The 18,601-nt window shown below is 34.8% G+C and overlaps 2 protein-coding genes across 2 annotated transcripts; both read left to right on the top strand.

Moving 5' to 3' along the window:
• Positions 1 to 342: 342 nt before the first annotated feature.
• LOC123536997 (uncharacterized) lies at positions 343 to 3,888 on the top strand. Its single transcript, XM_045320528.2, has 7 exons — positions 343 to 461; positions 1,066 to 1,237; positions 1,855 to 1,905; positions 2,230 to 2,364; positions 2,654 to 2,761; positions 3,214 to 3,283; positions 3,633 to 3,888. Exons 1-6 carry the CDS (start codon positions 396 to 398, stop codon positions 3,276 to 3,278), a joined length of 597 nt encoding a protein of 198 aa, XP_045176463.2. The 5' UTR covers positions 343 to 395; the 3' UTR covers positions 3,279 to 3,283; positions 3,633 to 3,888.
• A 3,596-nt stretch (positions 3,889 to 7,484) lies between these two features.
• LOC123537602 (uncharacterized) lies at positions 7,485 to 10,862 on the top strand. Its single transcript, XM_045321425.2, has 7 exons — positions 7,485 to 7,598; positions 8,169 to 8,340; positions 8,950 to 9,000; positions 9,342 to 9,476; positions 9,779 to 9,886; positions 10,366 to 10,435; positions 10,798 to 10,862. The coding sequence occupies exons 1-6, from the start codon at positions 7,533 to 7,535 to the stop codon at positions 10,428 to 10,430; spliced, it is 597 nt and encodes a 198-aa protein (XP_045177360.2). The 5' UTR covers positions 7,485 to 7,532; the 3' UTR covers positions 10,431 to 10,435; positions 10,798 to 10,862.
• Positions 10,863 to 18,601: the final 7,739 nt, after the last annotated feature.

Genomic DNA, 18,601 nt, shown 5'->3' with positions numbered 1-18,601 from the left:
TTTTTTTGATAAACTAGTATCAATTAGAAGTAACTCATTTATTTCATAAAAGTATATTTTTATGTCTTTCATTCATTAAGTGCAAAGCGTCAGGGTGGCCTTCTGTTAATGAAATACAACAACGCGCATCTGCATAACATATATAAAAGCGCAAGTATATACGCGAATTTTATACATTGACACCAAAATTGTTGGAAGTAATTCCGGTGACAGTTTGATAAGTTTAGATAAATGTGATTAGAAATGTTTTACTCTGCGCATCGAACAGTTTTAATACAGTCAAATAGACTCTTCCATAATGTCGACGTCCAAACGTCATGACAATACGTGACGTAACCTGACGTTGCTCACTAGCAACCGCACACTACATCTTGGTATTGTAAACTACTTTCACAATGGCCGGAGAAAAATCTGGCTGTTTTACCTGGTGTGTAAGGCTGAAAGAAGCCTGTAATGAAAGGGTAAGACATCTTTGTTATATAAATGAAAAACGCACATTAAAGAACAACATTCTTCCGCCAGGTTAAGAATTTGTCAATGATTTTTATTGTCCATGAATGATCACGAATGAGTCATTATGTGAATGTACATTTTTAGAGTGAGAATTCACTGATTTTTAAAAGTTTTATAACAGTCATTCTGCTTATTAAATGTTTCAATATATAAAACAAATTTCTGTATTATTTCTGTATAAAATGGCATACGCATTTTATTACTTTTTTTTTTTTTTTGCTTTTACTCTATCATATTTTTCCCTGTAATACATATACAAACTTCAATATATACATCACAGATTTGGAAAAAAAATAATCAGGAAAGAAAAAAGAAAGACTTCATAGTCATATAGTCTTCTACTTCGCGGAAAAAAAACATTTAGATAATATATTGTTTTATTTATGTCCTTTGTATGAAAAGACTGTTTTGCATCTTGTAAACAGCATCATATTTTAAGAGTCGTTGCTAAAACAAATCTAACTGCATTCATCTACATGATAGACATTAAGTTTTAAATTACTAATGTGATATATTCAACAATAAAAAGTTGTTTTTTAATTTCTCTAACAGTGGGCGCGGTTTATCAACAGACTCCGCCGCCGATTCTACGCAAGAAGAGGCCAAAGAGTCGACCCAGCCAGTGTCTTAAATGAGACTGGAACAAAAGATATGGTGCTATCTAAAACACCACGCAGATCCAACATAGTGATTCCTGACATACTTGCTGGAAACAGTGTCACAGGTTTTTGATTTTAGTTATATCATATAAAGATCTATATTTAAATATGTTCTTTGAATGGTTGGGATGACATGCTTGTGCGGATAGCTGTAGGAATTCTCTAATCTATTTGTTTGTTTTTGGGTCCAGGGCCGTTTTTCACCAGTATTTCAGTTACGAGAACATTCAAAACATATCTTTTTAAATTGTTTAAACTATGTACGCTTTAAAAATTAAAATGAACGTGTGAGTTTAATTTGAAATTTTAAACGAATGTAGTGGGCAACATGGTGCACTCGGTAGACGCATGTTACTGTACGAAGTGTAACGTGTTGGAGCCCTCCAAAACCCTTTGATAGAACAGAACGAACCAAATCATGACTATAATCCTCAAAAATGACTCTAATCATCAAAATCCTAATTTGGACCCTAAACGTAACCCGAAAATGTATCACTCTTTACCTCACTTTGTTACCCTACGCCCCTTCCCCCACCACGCACATGGGATAATACATGCATTTTTAGTAAACACTTAGCCTATATGAAATCGTATTTAACTTGATTTCAGCTTCTGATTTTGTGTATATCTCGTAAAATACCCCTTAATTTATTTTGTAAGTGATGCCTTTTTTTATCCGCAGATGAACCACTGAGTGTTGGAAATGTGACTGACAAAGACTTTGACAGACAAGGTACTCCTTTTTTTCTTGGAAAATAGTTCCACAGAGTGCTCACTGCATATATTTTAATATATTCATGTTTCTACTTTAAAACACAAGCTCTAAACACACATTCCTTTCCTGTGCTATTTTTAAAAACATTTGTACTAATGGTTTGAAAATATACACTGTCTCACATATATGAAATATATCGTGAACATTTTGCATGGACATAAAAACGCTAAAATTTGAATTTTGTTTGCAACTAGAAACAACATAAATGCAGGAATCTTGTTAATTGTATGCGTTTCTGATGACATTATACATATTATAAGACTGGCTTTATTTACAATATAGTTGGGGACTACGTAGCAAGGATAATACAGACAGCAGCCGACACATTGAGGTCTGAGGATCAGTTGCTTAGCAACACAAGAATAATCACTGTGAACGCAGACGACAACGTTTCCCTGACTTCAAGCGTTATCAGCCGTAAGTGCATGTTTTCTTGGAAGATGATACTCAATACAATGATAGTCTTCCTTAAATTAAACATCACCTTGGTCATTGGTCAATTTTAAAAATGAACTAAAAATCAACGAATTTGAATCGGGTTTTCAACTTGGATGTACTTCTTACTTATTGTAACATATTTTCATTTCTGTCCATTTCGCCAAACTCAAATATGTAATCACCAAAAGGGTGATCTTGTTTATTGTAGTTTAAAAAATCCTCGTTTTATTTTCATATAAAATTATATCAGGTTTCTGTTGAACTTCAGAGATCGCAGACATTGCTGTGACTGACAGTTTGAGTAACATCGTCATGGAAGACGCCAACCAATCGGCAATCAAATTAAACAAATCGAGGACAGGTGTAGAATTCATGCGTAAGTAATCTTTGTACTATGTCACCTATCGAGGAGTCTAATAAATGCCCGATCCAGTATCGCTAAACCTAGCAATCTAGCCTACCCGTCAGGTAGTTCAAGAACTGCACCGCAAAGCAAATTCCAAAACATGCCTCCTCGTCCAGCAAATCAATACCTGTCCGAATCAATCTCGTCCGGCAATCAAGGACCAGTTTCCTATGGTCCAAAGCCCTCAATCCAATATTTGCCAGGTCCTGTCATTCATGACATGTACTTTCTAGCAATTTCAAAAGGTCAAGAACGGGATTGTCAGAATAATAGGCCTTTGAGAAAGAATTTTAAGTCTTTAAAATTCCAAACTAAGTTGGTAAACAAAATTTCACTTTAACTGAATAAACGATCGATTCGTTTATGATATTATGGTTGACTGTAATATGTCTCTCTTATGCATTTTCACATTTCTGTTACAGAGAAACATGGAACCGTTGCAGACGACAAGGATGATGCACCCTGGGTACCATCTAGCAAGGCTTAAAGCAAGTAAGTAGCAAGATCATACATTATATAATGCGATGTAATATTTTCGAATGTAAACAATGTAGCTTGACTGTTAATAGTTTATCATAGAATGCTGACTTTTAGTAGTTCACATAGAATGCCTCTAGCATTTCATTTGACTAGTGATAACAGTTTAAACCCAAGTCACGATCACCTATACTCTAGTATGTAATGTCTACTATATGACACGGATAATGCAGTTTAGTTGTAGAACAAGTTGACTTATTGTCGCCTCAGTTGAACGCTGAAATGACGAAATAGCGAGTAACAAGATAATTTTTCAGTATATTCCCAAAGCTGTTGACCAATCTGTTTATCTATTTATTTTCAGATGACACTGAAGAGATGCAGCCTATTTTACTTCTACGTTTTTTCTTTTTTTTTTCTTTTTTTTTCCTTCTTTCTTTGTTGTTCAAAATGTTGTTTTATGGAGAAGTTCTGAATTTTGAATAAAATTCATCGATACTTCAATGAAGTATTTATTTTTATTATATAGTTTGATATCCAAGACCTCCCACTGTCAGCAAAATAAAACCTGAGTTGCCCATAAAAATTAGCTCGCCTTTCTTTTCATCTAAAGAAAACTAATTCATAGGTTGCTAAATACTTCGAACCGAATCTATAATCAGATGCCAAGCTAAATATACTCAGTTTGATGTTCCTCAGCGTTAATTCATTGAAAAAGAAACATACCCTTCTAACCCCCACCACAGGTTAAGCTGAACTTATATCATACAGATACATTGCTTAATGATTCCTTACAAATCAGAAAAAAATGTGCAACATGTAATCCTAAATTTACCAACGGAAGCCTTTCATGTTCCGCATTTGATTTTTTTTTTTTTTTTTTGTAACTCAAATGTTGAGAAAACAGTACTTCAGTCTATTTGAACTTTTACTGAATATTTTTGCATTAATCTTCGCCTCTCAGATATATGAATATCTAGTTTAAAATCAAGTGTCATTTGAGCCGCGCCATGAGAAAACTAACATAGTGCATCTGCGCAGTCATGTCAGGATCCATGCTGTTCGCTTTCAAAGCCTATTGAAATTAGAGAAACCGTTAGCGAACAGCATGGATCCTGACCAGACTGCGCGGATGCGCAGGCTGGTCTGGATCCATGCTGGTCGCAAATGCACTATGTTGATTTTCTCATGGCGCGGCTCAATTGAAGAATTCTACACCCCAATCAAGACTTCGAATCTACATCATTGAGTGGTTCGAGATCAGTGACCTCAGCCACTCGTTCGATATATGCATATCGACAGTAGCATTGTGGAATGTCGGCTTCATGTATATGGTGTATACCAAATTTCATTTTATCCGATGTAAATTGTTGGAGGAGTTGAGTTCACCATGTTCTGATGCAGTTATAATGTTTAAAAGTACAGAAAGGGTTATACTAGTAACTCCAGAACGTATGATCAAACATGTAAGTCCTGACAACATGCGCATCTTAACTTCATGCTTATCATGTATACCAAGTTTCATTTCACTTGAATGGAAAATGTACGATTGTCTGTCTATAGTAAGTGTACATGCACTGCCGCTATAAATAAATTATGTTCGCTCATAATGCAATGGCTCTCTCTAGACTGGAAATAACCACTTCGTTCAGTTGATGCGGTTCACTTTCCAACACTATTCAGCTAGCCGTAAAAGATAAACAAGAGCTCCGCCAAGCTGGGCAATATACGCCCGAAGTGTTATATCAGAGGAAGACATGAGCAAAATTAAAGCAAAATGTAAATAATTTTGCTGGGTAGTGTGCGGCGGTGTGGATGAGGAGTGGGGCGGGGTGTAGGGAATGTGTGCGGCAGTGGAGACAGGACACTGAAGGGCATTATACTAATTTTTTTTTTTTTGCGGGGGGGGGGGGGGGGGGGTTGGGGTTCTTAATGGGGAGATGTAATGTAGATGGTTGTAGGCTGCACATCGTATTAACATCACCTGTCCGTATTCCAAGTTACAAGTCAATATCTTTAATATTTTAAGTATGCTCTGGACATGAAAATGATGGGCAGATTTGACATTGACCTTTGACATAGCACCATAGTTCATGCCCTCTGTGCATCGTCTTATCACAACGTACCTACCTTCATCCCAAGTTTGAACTGGTTAATATGTTATGTTCCGGACACTAAATATGAAGGACAGCTAATATTGTGACCTTGACCTTCAACCTACAGACCAGATATATGTTCTCTACACATCGTTCCATCACTACCTACCTACATGCCAATTTTGAAGTCAATACCTTGAATGATTAATAAGTTATGCTAAGGACTTTGAGCTCAAATTGTGACCATGACCTTCGACCTACAAACCCAGTTCAAGCGCTCTACATATCGTCTCATCGCTATCTACCTATCAATTCATTACGGACAGACAGACAGACAGACAGACGTATGCGCCATCACATAATAATAATAATAATAATAATAATACAATAATAATCACATAATACAAAAACTAAAATTCCTTCTATTTGATATGGCAAAAAAGCAACCCTTCTGTCATTACTTGTTTACAATGTGTGAACGTTGCAGTTCGACAAGTTGTGTAGACGCTTATTAACACAAGGAATAAGCGTTTTCTTCCAAAAATTCCTAGGTTAATCGCTCAGTGCACGTCCCGGAAGCCCGGAAGGACACATATTTTATTTGAAAGTTACTAGTATGGTTTCATTTGGTATCTCACATGTTACCGTAGCGGGATCGATACCGATTTTCGTCGCTTCGCCGTGAAAATCGACTGTATCGATTCCCCCTAATAATGCATGCATAGGGAAACGTATAGTAAATGGGCCACTTAGGCAACGTTTTAGAGAAAACATTACAACCGACAGCTATATCTCCATTTTTATTATTTACTAAGTCTTATTTGAGTAATCCGTTGCTATAAAACTATAACCTATGCATTTGAAATAGAGCGAACGCAGTAGGCCAATGATTTTAGACTATCTGAGTACGAAACCAAGGGTCGTGAGTTCAATCCCCCTCTTTTCCAACTAATTGGATAAGAGTTCCGCGTATGGGTTTTTACATCTGTCATGCTAAATAACATCGAAAGCCTCTGGAATTTGAGAGTCTTCTATACCTTGCACTATCCTCCAGAATAGCCCATATGGACTACCTGTAGCGACTTTAAAGCTTACAAACACATATTATATTCTTCACATACCATCTATCAATGAGGATAACTGTGTACAAATGCATCGTTTTAGATTTAGTCATATTTCACCAAATTCTGTGTAATCATGTATGTGTAACGACATTTTTATTAATGATGCAAGAGGTAAGTAAAAAGTTAGAATAATGAGATGTATTTTGTTAAATTTTATCGACATTAGAAAACAGAGATAAATTATTGAACGCCAATGACCAGGAATTGAGTGTGGAAGGAAGAATTGTGGGAAAAGGTACATACCAATTAAATCATGTTCTAGTTTGAAAATAAAGGTCTTAATGTAAGTAAACAAAAAAGTAAAGAAATTTCTGTCTGCATTAATTTTGTATTCTTTAACCCTTATCAAGCTGAACATAATTGATTCTGCCTTTGCGACCAGTGTAAATCATAATCAGTCTGAACATCCGTGCAATCTAATCACGATCTGCACTGTTCGCCATTCAGTTAGTAACTTTTTTGTAAGCACCCCTTTGTTTAACAGTCCAAACTGAATGATAGACAGGTTCATTTTGGAAATTTAGCAGGGTAAGGGTTAAAGAAGCCATTGTCCAGTTACCCGACCCAAGTCGAGTTACTGAACCACTTAAGAGCACCTTCAATGTATGTATGATAATATTTTTTAGTAAGATTTCATTCTTGCCCTCGAATGTGATAATGAAATACGGGTCTAGGGTAAAATTTACAAAAATGAATTATTCTAACGGTTCGTTGTTATTTTTAACAGGTGGTATGCATAGCGTCTGGGTGACCTTCTGTTGATGAAATAGAACAAAATGCATCAGCATAAAACAGATAAAATCGCAAGTTATACGCGAATTTTATACATTGACACCAAAATTATTTATTTTAATTTTGGAAGTAATTCCGGTGACAGTTTGATAAGTTAAGATGATTGTTATTAGAAATGTTTGACTCGTTTTAAAACAGCCAATAGACTTTCCATAATGCCGACGTCTAAACGTCATGACAATACGTGACGTAACATGACGTTGCCCACTAGCAACCGCACACTACATCTTGGTATTGTAAACTTGTTTCACAATGGCCGGAGAAAAATCTGGCTGTTTTACCTGGTGTGTTAGGCTAAAAGAAGCGTGTAATGAAAGGGTAAGTGAGCTTCGTTATGTAAAAGAAAAACACACATTTAAGAACAACATTCTTCTGTCAGGTTAAGAATTTCTCAATTATTTTTATTGTCCATGAAGGAGCACGAATGAGTCATTGTGTGAATGTACATTTTTAGAGTGAGAGTTCACTGATTTTTAGAAGCTCTATGACAGTCATTCTGCTTATCAAATGTTTCAATATATAAAACAAGTTTCTGTATTATTTCTGTATAAAATGACATACGCATTTTATTACTTTTTTTTTGCTATTACTCTATCATATTTTTCCCAGTAATACATATATATACTTCAATATATACATCACAGATTGAAAAGAAGAAAGACTTTATAGTCATAAAGTCTTCTACTTCGCGGAAAAAAAATCTTTAATAACATATATTAATATTTTGTTTTATTTATGTCCTTTGTATGAAAAGACTGTTTTGTATCTTGTAAAGAGTCGTTGCTAAAACAAATCTAACTGCATTCATCTACATGACAGACATTTAGTTTTAAATTACTAATGTGATATAATCATCAATAAAAAACTGCTTTTTAATTTCTCTAACAGTGGGCTCGGTTTATCAACAGACTCCGCCGCCGATTCTACGCAAGAAGAGGTCAAAGAGTCGACCCAGCCAGTGTCTTAAATGAGACTGGAACAAAAGATATGGTGCTGTCTAAAACACCACGCAGATCCAACATAGTGATTCCTGACATACTTGCTGGAAACAGTGTCACAGGTTTGTGATTTTAGTTATATCATATAAAGATCTATATTTAAATATGTACTTTGAATGGTTGGGATGACATGCTTGTACGGATAGCTGTAGGAATTCTCTGTTCTATTTGTTTGTTTTGGGTCCAGCGCCGTTTTTCACCAGTATTTCAGTTACGAGAACATTTAAAACATATTTTTTAAATATTGTTTAAACTACTTACACTTTAAAATGAACGTATAATTTGATTTGAAATTTTAAACGAATGTAGTGGGCAACATGGTGCACTCGGTAAACGCATGTTACTGTACGACGTGTAACGTGTTCGAGCCCTCCAAAACCCTTTGATAGAATATAACGAACCAAATCATGACTCTAATCCTCAATAATGACTCTAATCATCAAAATCCTAATTTGGACCCTAAACGTAACCCGAAAATGTATCACTCTTTACCTCACTTTGTTACCCAACGCCCCTTCCTAACCACGCACATGGGACAATACATGCATTTTTTGAGTAAACACTTAGCCTATATGAAATCGTATTTAACTTGATTTCAGCTTCTGCTTTTGTGTATATCTCGTAAAATACCCCTTAATTTATTTTGTAAGTGATGCCTTTTTTATCCGCAGATGAACCACTGAGTGTTGGAAATGTGACTGACAAAGACTTTGACAGACAAGGTACTCCTTTTTTTTCTTGAAAAATAGTTCCACAGAGTTTTTACAGCATCAAATTATACTGTAAAATATTTTAATATCTTCATGTTTCTACTTTAAAACACAAGCTGTAAACACACATTCCTTTTTTGTGCTGTTTTTAAAAATATTTGTACTAATGGTTTGAAAATATACACTGTCTCACATATATGAAATTTATCGTGAACATTTTGCATGGACATAAAAACGCTAAAATTTGAATTTTGTTTGCAACTAGAAACAACATAAATGCAGGAATCTTGTTAATTGTATGCGTTTCTGATGACATTATACATATTATAAGATTGGCTTTGTTTACAATATAGTTGGGGACTACGTAGCAAGGATTATACAGACAGCAGCCGACACATTGAAGTCTGAGGATCAATTGCTTAGCAACACAAGAATAATCACTGTGAACGCAGACGACAACGTTTCCCTGACTTCAAGCGTTATCAGCCGTAAGTGCATGTTTTCTTGGAAGATTATGCTCAATACAATGATGTCTTCCTTAAATTAAACATCACCTTGGTCATTGGTCAATTTTAAAATTGAACTAAAAATCAACGAATTTGATACTAGACTTTTGAATCGGCTTTTCAACTGGGATGTACTTCTTACTTATTGTAACATATTTTCATTTCTGTCCATTTCGCCAAATTGAAATATGTAATCACCAAAAGGGTGATCTTGTTTAGTGTAGTTTAAAAAATCCTCGTTTTGTTTTCATATAAAATTATATCAGGTTTCTGTTGAACTTCAGACATCGCAGACATTGCTGTGACTGACAGTTTGAGCAACATCGTCATGGAAGACGCCAACGAATCGGCAATCAAGTTAAACAAATCGAGGACAGGCGTAGAATTCGTGCGTAAGTAAACTTTGTACTATGTCACCTATCGAGAAGTCCAATAAATGCCCCGTCCAGTATCGTTAGACCTAGCAATCCAGCCTACACGTCAAGTTGTTCGAGAACTGCATCGCAAGGCATCCCAAAACATGCCTCGCCTAGCAAATCAATACTGTCAGGTAAAGCTTTCCAAATCAATCTCGTCCAGCAATCAAAGACCAGTTTCCTATGGTCCAAAGCCCCCTTGGACTGTCCAATTCAACAATCCAATATTCGTCAGGTCCTGTCATTTCAGACATGCCCTTTCTTGCAATTTCAAAAGATCAAGACCGGGATTGTCAGAATAATAGGCCTTTGAGAAAGAATTTTTAGTCTTTGACAGAAGTTGGTAAACAAAATATCACTTGAACTGAATAAACGCTCGATTAGTTTACGATATTATGGTTGACTGTTGGTGGCAAAATATGTCTCTCTTATGTATTTTCACGTTTCTGTTGCAGAGAAATATGGAACCGTCGCAGACGACAAGGATGATGCACCCTGGGTACCATCTGGCAAGGCTTAAACCAAGTAAGTAGCAAGATCATACATTATAATGCGACGTAATATTTTCGAATGTAAAGAATGTATCTTGACTGTTAATAGTTTATCATAGAATACTTACGAATGTAGCTTGACTCTTAATAGTTCACATAGAATGCCTAACTTTTCATTTGACTAATGATAACAGTTTAAACCCAAGTCACGATCACCTATACATTAGCATGTATTGTCTACTACATGACTCGGATAGTGCTATTAAGTAGTTGTAGAACAAGTTGACTTATTGTCGCCTCAGTTGAACGCTGAAATGACGAAATAGCGAGTAACAAGATAATTTTTCAGTATATTCCCAAAGCTGTTGACCAATCTGTTTATCTATTTATTTTCAGATGACACTGAAGAGATGCAGCCTATTTTACTTCTACGTTTTTTCTCTTTTTTTTTCTTTTTTTTTCTTTCTTCCTTTGTTCTTCGTATGTTCCAAATGTTGTTTTATGGAGAAGTTCTGAATTTTGAATAAAATTCATCGACACTTCAATGAAGTATTTATTTTAATTATATAGTTTGATATCCAAGATCTCCCACTGTCAGCAAAATAAGACCTGAGTTGCCCATCAAAATTAGCTCGCCTTTCTTTTCATCTAAAGAAAACTACTTCATAGGTTGCTAAATACTTCAAATAGTGTTTGTAATTAGGTACCAAGCATACTCAGTTTGGTGTTCTTCAGCGTTAATTCATTGAAAAAGAAACATACCCTTCTAACCCCCTACCGCAGGTCAAGCTGAACGTATATCGTATAGATACATTGCTTTATAATTCCATGAAAATCACAAAAAAATGTAACATGTAACCCTATATTTACCAACGGCAGTCTTTCATGTTCCAATTTTTTTTTTTTTATTTTTTTTTTTTTTTTGTAACTCAAATTTTGAGAAAACAGTACTTCAGTCTATTTGAACTTTTACTGAATATTTTTGCAGTAATCTTCGCCTCTCAGATGTATGAATATCTAGTTTAGAATAAAGTGTCATTTGAGCCGCGCCATGAGAAAACCAACATAGTGCATTTGCGAACAGCATGGATCCAGACCAGCCTGCGCATCCGCGTAGTCTGGTCAGGATCAATGCTGTTCGCTTTCAAAGCCTATTGCAATAAGAGAAACCGTTAGCGAACAGCATGGATCCTGCGCGGATGCGCAGGCTGGTCTTGATCCATGCTGGTCGCAAATGCACTATGTTGGTTTTCTCATGACGCGGCTCATTTGAAGAATGCTACATCCAAATCAAGACTTCGAATCTACATCAGTAAGTGGTTCGAGATCAGTGACCTCAGTCACTCGGTCGATATAGGCATATCGACAGTAGCATTGTGCAATGTTACAATTTGAAGAAACGTGCAATCAGTCTGAGATTTTAATTCTGAAATTCTTGAAAATATGCGTACGTCAACTTCATGTTGAAGGCGTATACCAAATTTCATTTCAGCTGAATGGAATCTGTAGGAGGAGTTGAATACATACTGTTCTGATACTTTGTAATATTTTGAAATCCCAAGAAGGTTTATGACTCCACATAAAAACAATAATAAAACATAGAATTCGTGAAATGTTGGAGCGGCAGTTATGGCTGAAGGGCCACGTGGTGATGATGATGACGAGAAACAACTGTTCGAAGGAAATGCATCGTGTAATAACAGAGATAAAGTTTAAGTGCTAAAACATTTTCCATATACTCCAATTAATCAAACAAAAATCTGAAACAAAGCGGGACCTGAATACGACAGATGGGAAAGTGCAATAGCTTTATCTATTCTTCGAACAGAGGAGTAAACTCATCATCTAACATTAGCAGCTGTACCTTACTATGAAAATGTTATAATGGGGGATAAATCTACAGACCATAAATATACACCTATATTTAATAACATGGAGTTGTCTCTCTTCTTTTTACTACACTGATATATTTTATGGATATGATTTTCTGTCATGTTGTACATTTTATGAGATAATTGACTTGCCTTGCAACAAATGTTCTGTAATTATCAAATGCCCAATAAACTGAAATTTAGAGAAACAAGAGATACCGAAAAACACAAGCTGAGCCTCGTTTCTAAAGTAAGATGAATAGATAAATCGGATGATAGCAGCACACTCGGCTATTCAGAAAAAGGTTAATTAATGAAAAATGACATAAACAGGTACAAAAGGGGCAACAATTTTGAATTATATGATGCTTAATGAGAAAACACATTACAACGTTGAAAAGGGGAACTAAATACCAAATAGAGTTATGAAATCTGTGCAGTGCATGTCTTGTCATCAAAGTGAACAAGTTTGTGGCGAACAAGAGCGTGAAGTTTCAATACATTCCGATATACCAACATACATACAAAAGTAGTTTCAATCCATTCCCTTTAGTGGTTTAGAAAAACTTAACCAAAATTTTTAAAGTCGAAAAAGTTAAATACGTATACCTTTGCAAATTTGGAAAACAGGGCTCAAGGACATGTGATCATCACCGTCGACAAGTGTGTAAAGTTTCAATATATTCCCACAGGTGCTTACTCATATACAAGCTTACAAACAACAAGAGCTACGCTCGTCTATTCTAGAACTTCATAACGTGACTAAATTATCTTATTACCCAGCGAGGCTGAAGTCTGGATTCTTTCATACCTAAAAACCAACAAACCCAAATCAAACCAAAACCCCACCCTGTTTTATCATTGTGCCCGGCGAGCACAGGTCCTGTATACCCGTCTTAAAAGTAATTACAGAGGCTTCAGCAAAACATTATTAATTCTTGTCTGTACTTGTGGTGTCATTGAAACAGCGTACTATCATCTGTGCATTTGTCCCAGCTTACCCGATACGGGAAGCAGAGCGCTTCGACAATATAAAACCTCTAGCGGATACTCTACTGCGACGATGTGTGCAACAAAACAAGCAGACAGATATTTAACGCTGTATGTATCAAGGAGATTCAACCACAGCTCTAGCTTTTTCGGTACGTTCAGTCAAACCAGTCATAACCATTTCTTCTCGAAACTACTTCTCTCCTAAACTCAGTTTTTGGGTTACTATACTAGGACATAACTATACAACATTAGTTGTTTCCCTCTGCTAGTTAGCACTAGTCCAGTATCCAATGGTAGAGGTGTAATAGTTTAGGTATAAACAACTCACTTTACATAAGACAAAGACATCGATCATTACTATAAATTCTCAGACGTGCAATGCTAGGTATATTCAAATTTAAAACATGTGTGCAAAACTTGTCCTTAACAGGAAGAAATTTGACAGTTCCAAACAAGCATTGTATGACTTACATTGGTTGCCTGTGAAAAACAAGGACTGAGTTTAAGATCCTTTCTTTCATGTACAGCTGTCACATTGGCAGAGCACCTACGTATTTAACAGAACTGCTCGCAGAGTATGTTCCTAGTAGACAAGGTTTGAGATCGTCAGAAAATTCTGAATGTCGTTATATTGTTCCAACAAGTGTAAAACATTCAATGATAGATGTTTCTGTACTATTGATCAAAAACTGCGGAATAAACTGCCGTTAGCACTACGCAAAAGTGAATCGCTTGATACATTCAAACAAAATCTTAAGACACTGTATTTTAGAGACTTTATGGCACTGTTTTACATTTTTTGATAATTGTTTTAAATGCAATAACAGCAGATGTTAGTTTTTAAATTTCTGTGAGTTTTTTTACATTTCATCATTCATATTTTAAGGCTTATTAAATTAGTTGTATAAATATGTCGTTGTATAGAAATAGGCGTTTATCAATAAGTTTCAGTTTTTAATCTTTTCGTACTCGTTGTAATCGCAACATTTCAAAATTGTATTTATACACCATTTTTCTTAACTTTGTAATTAGATAAAAGCAGCTGATTTCAATGTAATATACATCTATTTATGGTTGCACATTCAACGCTTGCCACCATTGCATGTTATTTATCTACAAGGAGGGAATCCATTTTAGTCAATTCTACCATTGCAATTATTCAATATTGTATGTAATTTATTACATTTGTCAAATTATGAAATAAATACGTTTAGTTTAGTTAGAATACGAAACTTCATTTCGTGACTACAACCAGGCTGATGGTGCAGCATTACAAGATTGTGTGACAAAGTGCTTAGATTTCCTACGCTTTCAAAAATTAAAACCGACAAAGTGTTGACCCTGATTAGAGCATGTGTTAATGTCTGTTTTTATAGAGTTTCTTTGTGTCAAAATGTAGAAACAAATAAAAAATAGAAAAGAAATTCTTTCTATCAATTATGTACAACTCCATTAAGTGTTCAGTCTAGACAGACAGTGTTGCACGTGCACATTGAATGTAATCAGAGTTTAAAATACCAGCTTTGACTTCTGGGATACACGAATTCCGCTTAAAAGATTATTCAATATTTATGAAAAGTCAGTCTTTTTGTAAAAAAAAAACATAGCAGGTGCATAATAATAAAAATGATAAAATCCTAAATGTTTAATTTATATTCATAATAATATTGTGTCAACGCGTTTCATCATAACTTATCAAATTCAGTTTTTGATAAACAGGGAAAAACGGTTCCTTATCAAAAGGAATGTTTTATTATAAATCTCTTAAATAGAAATCGGTGTCTTCACGACGGTGTGAATAATTGCATGCTTTTTTCATGCAAATTGATCGCCTATTTACACCTCGGACTCAATATAATGGGACCAGAAACAAAACAGAGATAAAAATTATGCTGTATCGCCTTACTGACATGATGGGAGTAAGAGTGAGGTGGTTAGGTGCACAGCATAAACCAGTTTAAGCTCGGCAGTGTTGGTTTTGCCACTGATCTTTCCAAGGCGATGCTCCACTGTGTTGCTCTGTTTGCTCAATTTGTGTTGCGCTTTGGAGAGGTTGCGTTTTTGAAACGTGACTTTATCTGCTGGATATTTATCATTGTTTATTCTCATATTTTTTCAGTCCATAAAATCTTTCATAGTAGTCAGATTAAAAAGTCAAAGTTAAAGATTGTGTTCATTGTAAACAAAATACATTTGGTTTCAAATAACTCTTATTTTCCATTAAAAAATCTTATATTTATTTCACTTTCAGTCAATCTTAGTGTACCAGTATGTCTGTCCTTTATCAAATGGAAGATAAAATAACCTTTTATCACATGTTTGACGTCGCGGAAATGAAATAAAGTCATTACGTAATGTTGGTATTACACAAGTGTAATGAAGGTCAGAGACTACCAATTCAAAAAAGTACAGGGAACTTACTGTTTGCAGGGAACTTACTGGGAATATGGTAAGTGTATTCCTGGGAATGAGGTAATGTTTGTCCATTCTAATTGGTCGGTCATGAAAACAAACCCAAAAAGTGATATTTTTTTTCATATTTTTACTGCGTTTACAGTAATTTATTATAGATCTATGTGTTTATCAGACGATTTATTTCCTGCCATGCCAACGATGTAAACAGGAGATCATCTCATTCACAAGAAAATTACTCAAATAAAGTATCACTATTCATATGTTTCTCGTCTGATATTTTGATTGAACTAATATAGTTCTTGAAAAAAAAATATTATCATATATACATGTTTCGATTTATGGAAGATCGTACACGCTATAATGTTAAAGTGGAAGTCTATGGGAAAACAACTGGTGATCTCTAACCTATAGAAGCTTGGACGCTAACATCGTTTTAATAATAGAATGTAAGATTCTTTCATTGGTTGTAGGTGCAGATGGGAATTTCCGGCCTCGAAGATAACTGTTTAGGCGGTAACGAGGTTCCTGCCGAGTTATCGCTTAAACAGTTACCCGAGAGCCAAATATTCCCATCTTCACCTATAACCAGTAACAGACTCTTTTTCTTGCATACCGATTTCAAGAAATGATAATAAAATCAATCGAACGGCTTTCTTTTTAGAACTATTTCCTATAGCAACGTTTTTAAACAAAGCGCGGGAAACTAGCGCAAATATGCTGTTTTAAAATATACTAGTAAATAAAAACTTATCCATCCAGAATAAAACGCTAATTTACACAATTGATTTGCAAACAGGAAAGCCGTCATGACGTTTCAGAGACAAATAACAATGTTTAGTTCCGGTTTTTGTTTTATCGGTTGCAGCGTAAATTATGAATTTTTGATAAAATAACGTGTTTTGAATCAAGATATATGCAATCAGGAACAAGGAGGAATGCCGAGGTATTGGACTTTTATTCCCTTTTTAAAAAAAAAAAAATATAAATTACTACATAAATCTGCTACATATATGTTATCCTTAATACGTCATATACAGCACTAGAGTCATCTTACACCCCGGTGTGTAAGATAGTTTTTTTCCAGCACCGGTAAAATACCGGAAATCCCCGTCTGGTATGCAAAAAAAAAAAACGTTGGTCAAAAATGATTGGCTATAATAGGTTAAGAAAGAAGAATTTTTGATGTTTCAGTATGAAAATTTTACTTCTGATAAAAAGAATATTACATTTGTGTCTTACCACATTGAATTTATTAAACTCGTTCATTCTTATTAAACTCGCGTTACCCATATAATCTGTATTCTCCATCATGTGAATAGTCTCGCACATATTGCCCCTAAAACACAAAACGAATATGCTGTTTTAAAATATACTAGTAAATCAAAACTTATCCATCCAGAATAAAAAGCTAATTTACACAATTGATTTGCAGACACCAGAACACCAAGAAAACACCATTAAGAATATCGTGATAGGACAATGATCAAACTAGTTCTGGTTGATGTTTCTTTTTTATATGCCCGAACAGATATATTATGTTATACCCCTGGTGTCCGTCTGTCCGTCCGTCCGTTAGCAATTTCGTGTCAGCTCTGTCACTCTTGAACCCCTTGAAGAATTTCAAAGTAACTGGACACAAATATTCACCTCATCGAGACGACGTGCAGAGCGCATGCTTTGGATGTCTCGCTTCAAGGTCAAGGTCACACTTAGGGGGTCAAAGATCATATATGACTTTGTTTTCTGTATATTGCTCTGCATTGCAGTGCTCTTGTTTTTATTTGGCATATTCCTTTTTTGTTCACTTACAATAACTTTTTTTTGGAATTACTTCCCTTTTATGTTACTATAAGTAGCTTATTTTAAAACTTTTTTTATTATTGTCCGTAGGGAAAAACCGAGACCACTTTTCCGTAATACAACATGGATGGTACCTCCAATTTTTAGGTGTATTTTGACATACCTGTACCGGTTAAAGATTTTTTTGTGGACTTGGAATATTTTTTTGTGGACTTAGAATATTTTTTTTGGACTTAGAATATTTTTTTTGGAATTTCTTCCCTTTGTTGTTCCTTTCCTTTGGGCTTCAACAGTCCTAACGCGAAGTTCGCTAGTATTGATAAAATACATGTATTTAATGTCAAGATCAATGTTGTTATTATAATCTGTTTCAACTTAGAGGTCAGCGTATCATCACAAAAAAATCAACCAAAGATAACGAATCTATGCAGCTATCCTACCTTTTTTACTAACTTTTATCTAGATACAGTAAAATGTTGAGCATTGCAACAAAGTGCTGAACATTAATTACTCCTAGTACAAGCATTGTTCTTGAATGCTTGAATAAACTTTTTAGCAGATCTAACACTGTCAAATATGAATTCATGGGCACAAAAGTATTTTAGTGCTCGTGATATTTTGAATATTTTTGACTGACATATCCGGACACGGTAAACATTTGACCATTGCACCAGACTGACGTGAAGATGACTGGCATTGACTGCCAGGAAAAAAAGAATAAAATACTGCAATTCAGTAATATGTACTGTTTCATCATCATGAATTCGAAAATAAATACTTCAGTTAAGTAATATATTTTTTGACAAATAAATGAAATCCACCAAAGGTACCATTAATTCAAATATCAATAAAAAATGCGACGTCTATGATACCCAGCATCATTTTGTTATTATTGACATCGAGGTACCAATTTTCAAACCCCTAAGGAATATGGGGAAATTACTTTTAATTATTGACATTTACAGATCATAATAATTTTTTTATCAAGTTAAATTATGACTTGAACATTTAAAAACAGTAGATTTATAGATCTAAATAAAGTAACGTATCTTTTGATCTTAATAGCAGTTATTATTATTACTATTATTTTATTATTATGATGTAAATATAGATATATAACC

The sequence above is a fragment of the Mercenaria mercenaria genome, chromosome 17 (genome assembly GCF_021730395.1).
Source record: "Mercenaria mercenaria strain notata chromosome 17, MADL_Memer_1, whole genome shotgun sequence".
Taxonomy (NCBI): Eukaryota; Metazoa; Mollusca; class Bivalvia; order Venerida; family Veneridae; genus Mercenaria; species Mercenaria mercenaria.
The sequence above is the reverse complement of the archived record's forward strand: the minus strand, read 5'-3'. Positions and strand labels throughout refer to the sequence as shown.